This window comes from Portunus trituberculatus, chromosome 13, assembly GCF_017591435.1.
Source record: "Portunus trituberculatus isolate SZX2019 chromosome 13, ASM1759143v1, whole genome shotgun sequence".
NCBI lineage: Eukaryota > Metazoa > Arthropoda > Malacostraca > Decapoda > Portunidae > Portunus > Portunus trituberculatus.
The window spans coordinates 10784959-10794958 of NC_059267.1; the positions used below are offsets into that span (position 1 = coordinate 10784959).

Here is a 10000-nt window from a genome sequence, read left to right on the forward strand (position 1 = left end):
CACACACAGTCACCTTAACCTGTTCTCGTCATGTCACTATCACTCTTACTCTCACCTGACCTTCACTATTGCACTCTCACATACTCTCATCTCTCACTCCCACTCTCTCTCTCTCTCTCTCTCTCTCTCTCTCTCTCTCTCTCTCTCTCTCTCTCTCTCTCTCTCTCTCTCTCTCTCTCTCTCTCTCTCTCTCTCTCTCTCTCTCTCTCTCTCTCTCTCTCTCTCTCTCTCTCTCATCACGTCATCCTTACCTGCCCCAGTTAGCTCACAGCCTTCCATAATTGATTCCCCTAATTAAACACGAGCGTGCGCAAAGGTGAGGGTAATTAACGTCATAATTAGTGTGTAATTTGATGACACCTGAGATTACCACCGGTGATTAAAGGGAGAGGGTCATCCTTTTCTATTTTCTTTTGTTTTTATTTATTTTTAGTTTTTTATTTTTATTTTTTTTCGAGAAAGGAGGATTTTTTGTAGCACATTTTTTTTTTATCTTGTTGTTGTTGTTGTTTGTTGTTGTTGTTGTTTCGTTTGGTTTCTGGTCATACGAAAGTTCATTATACTCATTTTTATCATTCTCTCTCTCTCTCTCTCTCTCTCTCTCTCTCTCTCTCTCTCTCTCTCTCTCTCTCTCTCTCTCTCTCTCTCTCCCGCATCATCTCACCTAATGAACCGTATTAATGACAAATTCACCACTCCCACCTTAATTAACCTCTAACCTGCGTCATTAGGCAGCTTCCTCTCACCTGCCTGACGCCACAACGTTCAACACTCGCCTTTGATTCACTGCCACTCATAATTCACCATCCTTACTTCATCCCGCCCCGCCACACCCGCCACCCCGACACACGAATCCTGGACACCAAATGTAATATAACTCCGTGACGTTCCCTCTCAGTTCTCTTTGGTGTGGCTGGAAATGGTTCATATGTTTGTCTGTGATGCTTCGTAATTAGTCCTCCGTGTCTCAATTTCTGGTTGGGGCGAATAGATAGACGTTTGTGAGTTTGATATGAGAAAAATACACGAGATTCATTAAGAGTAGTAGTTCATATCGTGAGTTGTAAGGCTGGTGTTTGAATGTGATGGTTAGTAATTACTCATTTCCATCTCATTTTCTGTCGGAATAAATAAATAGACGCTTGTAGCTATAAAATACCTAATACGCGAGATTCATTGACATTAGAACATAAGAAAAGAGGGAAGCTGCAAGAGGCCGCCAGGCTTATACGCGGCAGTCCCTATGTTTAAGCTACCTAATTCCATCTATCATCCCCATCCATAAACTTATCTAACCTTCTTTTAAAGCTCTCTATTGACTCAGCTCTGACTACATGACCATTGAGACCGTTCCACTCATCAACCACTGTTTGAAAACCACTTTCTTCCCATTTCTTTCCTAAACCTGAATTTTTCAAGTTTAAACCCCTTATTTCTGGCTAGTGATCCTAAGAACTACATTCATGTCCCTACATTCACTATATTCATTACTAGTTCCTATCGTCAATTATAAGATGGTGTTTGCCTTTGCTGCTTTCATTCATTACCGATTTTCTGTCAGTTTTGGCCCGCCGTGGTACAGTGGAATCATGCGTGCTTTGGGGTCCGAGGGGTCTCCAAGCGCACGGGTTCGAATCCTGTCCACGGTCCGAGTGTAGGTTGGGGTTCCTCACTCGGGGCAACGGTTTCCTAGCGGGTGGGGTTTGAGATAGGAGGTACCACAAAAAGTATCTCCTTTAGCCCAGAAATTCACGTGAAAAGCCCACATGGTTTAAAAAAAAATGAAGAAAAAGTGACACTCGTGATTATGAGACAAAGGAGACGAGAAGCATTATCTTATCTTTCATCATAAGGTGGAATTAAGCTTTGACTCACTAATTATTGGGTTTTCTACGTCACTTTTTTTTATGGAATGACTGCAACGTGAGCCTCGCGGTTAAAAGATGCAAAATAAACAAGAAAAAATCACACTGTTAGCATTAGCGTTCATAGTTGTCATTACAAGTTATTTTTATACTCTGACGTTCAGTAATCATTGAGTGTCCTGTGTCAGTGTTGGCTGGAATGAGGGGAGGGGGATGCTCGTGGCTGAGATATTGAATAGTTGATGCATTCACGATATTAGTTCATTGTTCGTGGTAATTCTTGTTATTATTATTATTATTATTATTATTATTATTATTATTGTTATCATTATTATTATTATTACTATTATTATTGTTGCTATTATTATTATTATTATTATTATTATTATTATTATTATTATTATTATTATTATTACTATTATTATGGTTGCTATTATTGTTATTATTATTATTATTATTATTGTTATTGTTATTGTTATTATTATTATTATTATTGTTATTGCTATTATTATTATTATTATTATTGTTGTTGTTGCTATTATTATTATTGCTATTATTATCATTATCATTATCATTATTATTATTATTATTATTATTATTATTATTATCATTATTATTATCATTAATATCACTGTGAATGTATCATCTTTCCCTGTCCCTCCATCCCTCTATACATCCTCCAGGTATGAATATTAAATAAATCAACTAACCGAACACCAATATTCTCCTGACCGCAGCACACACAGGCCGGGCAGGAGGAGGAGAAACACGAGGAAAATATAATACAATAATACTAATTCCTTTTTCTTTTCATGTACGAGAGGAAATTTGTCCAAGGGCAACGAAAACGATTAAATAAAATAAAAATAACACTTAGATGCCAGTTCCAGAGCAGGTCCGAGAGAGTTAGCCAAAAGAATGGGATATTAATGTCTTGAAAGCTTCCTGTAACATCCGTCCTAACATTATGAGATGGTATGAGCCATGAATGTTGAGTAATTAGGTGTTCTGTATGTCTGTTTGGTCGGAAATACGTAAAAATGTGGGTAAGGTTAAAGAGGCCGCCGTGGTACAGTGGAACCATGCGTGCTTTGGGGTCCGAGGGGTCTCCAAGCGCACGGGTTCGAATCCTGTCCACGGTCCGAGTGTAGGTAGGGCTTCCTCACTCGGGGCAACGGTTTCGTAGCGGGTGGGCTTTGAGATTGGAGGTACCACAAAAAGTGCCCCCTTTAGCCCAGAAATTCCCGTGTAAATAAAAAAAATGAAAAAACAGATAACAAAAAGTGAGAAACATTTATAGTATTTGTTGTGATGCTCATATTGTTTACTATAAGGTGGTTTGGCGTTCAACAATCATTTATTACGAGTTGGTGGTTATAAGATGCGTGATAGAAAAGACACATTCGCAGTATTATTATTGATGTTCATTGCTTTCATTATAAGATGGTATTGTGTTTCTCCTCCTACGCCTGCTGTTCTTGTTCTTCTCTCTTTCTACTTATACCCTTACCAGATCAACGCTTCTGTAGCACCAACTCACCCTAACCATACCTGACCTACCTTAACCTAACTAACCTTAACCAAACCTTAACTTTAAACGTAATCTAACCAAACCTAGCCTAACCTGACCTAACCTAACCTAACCGTAACTCTAACTAAACCTAACCTAACCTAACCAACCTTGACCAAACCTATCCTAACCTCATCTAACCTAACCTAACCTAACACTAAATAACCAAAACCCAACCAAACCAGCACTAGAATATTCACTAACTACCATTAACCTAACCTAACCTAACCTAACCTAACTTCATCTAACTCACCCTAACCTAACAACTAACACATCGACTGACCTCCCTTGGCCTAACATCCTGTCCACCTTGCCTCCCCCAGGTCAAAGTACTTCAGGGGCAAGCGCATCCACGGGGACTGGGACATCAGGGTGGAGCAGGCTGAGTTTCGGGAGCTGAGCGTGACGGCCACATCAGACAGCGGTGTGAACGTGTCCATGGTAGTCTTCAGGAATGGCGCTAAGGTGGTCAGGTGAGAGACAGAGAGAGAGGGAGGAAGGAGGAGGAGGAGGAAGAGAGAGAGTTAGGGGGAGAGCGGGTGGTGTATATATTTGCGTGTGTTTTTCTTAATTGTTCTTACCTAACTCTATTATGAAAGGGAGTCAAGGTCGTATCGTCTCGACTTTGGAAAGTTTGTTGTGTTTATCTTTGAAACTACGAATGTTACTTGAACACGCAACTTCATTCAGTGTGTGTGTGTGTGTGTGTGTGTGTGTGTGTGTGTGTGTGTGTGTGTGTGTGTGTGTGTGTGTGTGTGTGTGTGTGTGTGTTCATGGTTTCGTTATATGCAACTTAAAAAAAAAAAAATGGAAATTCCTGTGCTGGCAATTATTTCACAATGAAGTTAGTGTTTTGAAGCGGTGCGTTGTGTCACCAGACCTACGCTGCAAGTCAACCTCTTACTGGACTTTATTCCCTCAACGGTAGAAACTTTGTTATTGTAATTAGTGTCATGAAAACACTCTTGAAAGCCTCAACTTTCACGAGAGCTCTTTAAACTCCCATGAAGTAACTCTTGAAAACCTGATAAGTTTCACAATAAACAGTTCAACTCACTAGAAACATGAAAACACTGTTAAATACCGAAGTTAGACGTTTGGATGTTTGAGAGCACAAGTTTGTTTACAACGTCTCTTTCTTCTGCCCTTCCATTGTTTCCAGTCTTACTCAAACGCTTCGCTATCCTAAACAAAATACTAAAATTTCTACAACAATTTGTGTCTTCAGTTTACATTCAAAGCATGGTAAAAATTTGTACACATAGAGAAAACACTTTCATTTCATAACACTTTCATTTCATAACGCCGTCTATTCAAAGCTACAAAAGGTATTTAAAAGACTAATACAAAAATGTTTAAATTAGTCTAAGGGAAAGGGATCTGAGAGTATTACGGATAAAATGTAAAAGGATAAGCAAGGAAAGGAGTCCAGGAACCCAACCTATTATTAACATGACGCTTCGTTCCGTACATGCAAATATTCCACGTACAAGATTTTCCCTGAACGTAAACCTCGCTTATAACGAACTGGTCCGTTATGTAAAGACCAAATGTGCCCTGTGGCCTGATGTACGTTATAGCAAAGAGAGAGAGAGAGAGAGAGAGAGAGAGAGAGAGAGAGAGAGTGTGTGTGTGTGTGTGTGTGTGCATGTGTGTTTTGTTGGTGGGCGTGAAAAGAGGAACCGTAGCTAAGGCTGGGCGAGAGGGAATGAGAGAGGGAAAGAGAGAGGGAGAGGTGAAGGGGGAGAAAGAGAGCAAGAGAGAGGGTGGGTGAGGGGAGGGAGCCGTACTGTCTGTCTGGCTTTCAGTTAACAGTCGGGGGTTTAGTCTGGCTGACCCAAGCGACCTTAAAGGTGTCCTGGTGGCCCGCTCTTACGTGCACGCACACCCACACGCCCGCGCGCGCGCGCAGACACACACACACACACACACACACACACACACATATACACACGGGTTTTCCCTCTACAATGATAGTACACACACTCACTCTCACTCTCACTCTCTCTCTCTCTCTCTCTCTCTCTCTCTCTCTCTCTCTCTCTCTCTCTCTCTCTCTCTCTCTCTCTCTCTCTCTCTCTCTCTCTCTCTCTCTCTCTCACAAACACACAAACCACTTCACTTCACTTCACTTCAAATACAGACAGCCAAACATTCTCCTTTTCTTTTATCCTTTACAAAAACCTTCTTCTCCTTTCCTTTCATCTTCGCCTCCTCTGTCCATTCTACCAGTTACTAGATCCTTCACCCCGCAGATCCTTCAAGCCGGACTTCGTGCTGATCCGCCAGAACCTGAGGGATGCCGGGGAGGACTACAAGAACATCCTACTGGCCCTTAAGTTTGGCGGGGTTCCTTCAATCAACAACATCAATGCTATTTACAACTTCCAGGCGAGTTGGACAAGAGAGTTAGGAATACTTTGATTGGTGAGATAAAGGATGATAATGATAGAAGGAAGGGAAAAGCATGTTAAAATAAGAAGGAAGATAAAAAATAGAGGGAGAAAATTGATAATACAGTTAAATAAGGAAGTTAGAAATGTTTTGATGATGAGAAACAGGAGATAAAGGGTAATAATGATAGAAGGAAGGGAAAAACATGCAAAAATAAGAAGGAAGATAAAAAAAGAGGAGAAAATTGATGATACAGTTATATAAGGGAGTTAGAAATGCTTTGGGTGGTGAGAAACTGTAGATAATGGTGATAATGATAGAGGGAAAGGAAAAAAACATTCTAAATGACGGAGAAAGGCAAACAGAAGGAGAAAAAATAATAATAGGGAGTTATGAATGCCTTGATGGTGAGAAATAAGAGATAGAGTGTAAAAATATAGGAAGGAAGGAAAAAAATATGGTAAATTAGAGATAAGACATAATAAGAGAAAGACAAAATAAGAGAGAGAGAAAAAGAGAAACAATCAAGTTACACAAGAGAATTATGAATGCTTGGATAGTGAGAATTGATAGACAGAGCTTAATAAAGATGAATACAAGGGAAAACATGATTAATTAGACATGATAGCAGAGAGTCATATAGGAGAGAGAGAAAAGGAATAACAGAGTGAGGGAAACAAGATAAAGAGGGAGGGAAGAACGAAAGTAGGAGAGAAAGATGGAAGAAAGGATAATATGAAAAAAAAACACGAAAAGGAAGAGGAAAATGAAGAGAGGCTGACATACAGACAGACATACAGACAGAAAGGAAGAGAGGAAAGTAAAGTGAAGAAGAGGAAGGAAAGGGCAAAGAGTAAAGGAGAAAGGTGAAGGAGAAAAGATAACAGAGAAAAAAGATGATAAAGTGGTTGGAAGGGAAAAAATGAAAACAAAGCGTGAAAAATGATGATGGAAGACAGGAAGCGAGAGAGAGAGAGAGAGAGAGAGAGAGAGAGAGAGAGATGAATTTTCCACTCTCATTCACACGATAATAAGGGAGGAAGCAAACATCTCTCTCTCTCTCTCTCTCTCTCTCTCTCTCTCTCTCTCTCTCTCTCTCTCTCTCTCTCTCTCTCTCTCTCTCTCTCTCTCTCTATCTATCTATCTATCTATCTATCTATCTATCTCTATCTATCTATCAACTTACCTAAATATATCACTTACTCTCCCACTCTACCTCTTACTCTCTCCATCTCTCCCTCTCCCTCTCACTCTCTCACTCTCCCTCTCTCCCACAGGACAAGCCGTGGGTGTTCGCTCACATGATGGAGATACAGAAGAGGCTCGGAAAAGACAACTTCCCTCTAATAGAACAAAGCTACTTCCCAAACCACAAGGAAATGGTGAGTAGTAGTAGTAGTAGTAGTAGTAGTAGTAGTAGTAGTAGTAGTAGTAGTAGTAGTAGTAGTAGTAGTAGTGTACGGGGCGGGCCGGTGTGTATCGTGGTAGCGGATGTTTGTCATTTGGTCAATAAGTAGATTATGTTCCTTTTCTTTGTTTATTATAAAATAGATGTTCTTCACAATTTACAAGGTTCGGCACCGTTTCAATCACACTTCACATTCACGCTGCTGTCTCTCTCTCTCTCTCTCTCTCTCTCTCTCTCTCTCTCTGACTGTTACAGGAGTCACGTCTTAAGGGTATGAGCGCCGGTACAGATCTCTTTATGAAAATGGTAGATCGTAGGACGGTGAGGCTGGAAGCATGACGCCACATAAGTAATTGACCAATAGAAATATACTTCACGTGGAGCTGTCCCTGGATGTGACCAATGGGATACGTTATTCAAGAAGCTGACGGGTGCATATCCCTTATCGCGTTGTTTGGGTTACGGCAAGGTTTTATGACTTGTTTGCGAGCTTACCAGCGTTAATACAACCGTCATGTTCAAGCCTCCTCTCCCTTCTCACTTCTACTTATTGCCTACTCTATACTGTTCGTTGTTGTATTTGAAATAGGTCTATTACAGTAGTAGTAGTAGTAGTAGTAGTAGTAGTAGTTGTAGCAGTAGCAGTAGCAATAGTAGCAGTAACAATAGTAGTAGTAGTAGTAGTAGTAGTAGTAGTAGTAGTAGTAGTAGTAGTAGTAGTAGTAGAGTAAAATATACAGTGATAAATAAAATACACTTATAATTATAACCAAGAAGAAAATCACGAATTCTTTTAATGGTTTCGTTTGTAATTACACGCAATTTATTTTTTTCCTATTTATTCATCCATTTAATTATTTCCTACCCAGACCAACCTCAGAAATGTTTTATGGTAACAATTTACGATCTAGCGTTACACACACACACACACACACACACACACACACACACACACACACACACACACACACACACACACACACACAGCGTAGTGTAGTGGTTAGCACGCTCGACTCACTTACTTAGCAGTAAGTAGGTACGGGATGTAACTCGAGGGGTTGTGGCCTCGCTTTCCCGGTGTGTGGAGTGTGTTGTGGTCTCAGTCCTACCCGAAGATCGGTCTATGAGCTCTGAGCTCGCTCGGTAATGGGGAAGACTGGCTGGGTGACCAGCAGGCCACCGTGGTGAATTGCACACACACACACACACACACACACACACACACACTCACTCACTCACTCACTCTCTCTCACTCTCTCTCTCTCACTCACTCACTCACTCACTCACTCACTCACTCACTCTCTCTCTCTCTCTCTCTCTCTCTCTCTCTCTCTCTCTCTCTCTCTCTCTCTCTCTCTCTCTCTCTCTCTCTCTCTAATAGAAACAAAGACGTCGATTCTAAGTTACAAATTGTGATGAAGGGACGAAACATTCACCCATTTTTCCTTATTAGAGAGAGAGAGAGAGAGAGAGAGAGAGAGAGAGAGAGAGAGAGAATCCTTCCCATCTATCATCCTTTTGTCAACGTCATTTATCTTCCAGTTCATTTATTTCCTTCTTTGTTTTATGATTTACTTTTTCTTCCTTTCTTTAGCCCCTCCTCTTTTCCTCCCTTCCTCCCTTCTTCCTTCCTTCCTTCCTCCCTTCCTTCCTCCCTTCTTTCCTATCTGCTCTCCATCATTCCTTCTTTCCTTCTTTCTTTCCTTCTCTTCCCTCCAGTCTCTTCTCGTGTGTGTGTGTGTGTGTGTGTGTGTGTGTGTGTGTGTGTGTGTGTGTGTGTGTGTGTGTGTGTGTGTGTGTGTGTGTGTGTGTGTGTGTGTGTGTGTGTGTGTGTGTGTGTGTGTGTGTGTGTGTGTGTGTGTGTGTGTGTGTGTGTTTGACTATTAACTCGTTCATGGGAAGGTTTTATTATGCATCTTGAACACACATTGCTTAAGATACGTGTGTGTGTGTGTGTGTGTGTGTGTGTGTGTGTGTGTGTGTGTGTGTGTGTGTGTGTGTGTGTGTGTGTGTGTGTGTCTTATCTACTAATTTACTCACTCACTCACTCACTCACTCACTCACTCATTCTATCTATCTATCTATTTATCTATCCATCTTTTCTTCCCTTCCTCAACTACTCCATCACACAATCACTCCCTCACTCACTCACTCCCTCACTCATTCCCTCACTCATTCTCTCACTCCCAGCTGTCTGCGCCCCGGTACCCCTGTGTGTTTAAGATCGGCCACGCTCACGGAGGCTTGGGCAAGATACGTGTAGAGAGCAATGCAGACTTCCAGGACATGGCGAGCGTGGTGGCCGTGGCGAACACCTACTGCACTACCGAGCCTTACGTGGATGCCAAGTACGATGTGCATATACAGAAGATCGGAGCCATGTATAAGTGCTTCCAGTGAGTAGTCTGATGTTTCTTCTTGCTTTTTGCTGTGTTTGTGTGAGACGGAAGGGTAAAGTAACTAGGTTTTTTTTTCTGTTGTTTCTAAGATTGGAGTTGAGTATAAGTGGTTCCAGTGAGTATTGTTTTTTTTTTTTCTTCTTCTTTTCTCTATTATTTTCATCTGTGTTTGTGTGAGATGGAATTTTTGTTTTTCCTCTTTTATTTCTATGATTGGAGGCAAGTATAATTGCTCCCAGTGTGTATTCTGATTGGCTTCTTCTTGTGTTCGTGTTTTTACTTCTGTGTTTGTGAGATGAGAAGTTGAATATCAAGATTTTTGTTCTTTCTGTTCTGTTTCTAAGATTTGAGTCGTGTATGAATG

The 10000-nt window shown here is 40.9% G+C and overlaps 2 protein-coding genes across 2 annotated transcripts in view; one reads left to right on the forward strand and one right to left on the reverse strand.

The window, feature by feature from the left end:
• Positions 1-10000, reverse strand: part of LOC123503323 (extensin-like) — a 139046-nt gene that overhangs the window by 120429 nt on the left and 8617 nt on the right. The window lies entirely within an intron of this gene.
• The window catches only part of LOC123503144 (synapsin-like), a 61241-nt gene that overhangs the window by 30283 nt on the left and 20958 nt on the right, over positions 1-10000 (forward strand). The window contains exons 10-13 of the mRNA XM_045252649.1: positions 3759-3908; positions 5691-5826; positions 7107-7211; positions 9428-9633. Of these exons, the coding sequence (XP_045108584.1) occupies positions 3759-3908; positions 5691-5826; positions 7107-7211; positions 9428-9633 (597 nt within the window). The remainder of the gene's footprint in view (positions 1-3758; positions 3909-5690; positions 5827-7106; positions 7212-9427; positions 9634-10000) is intronic.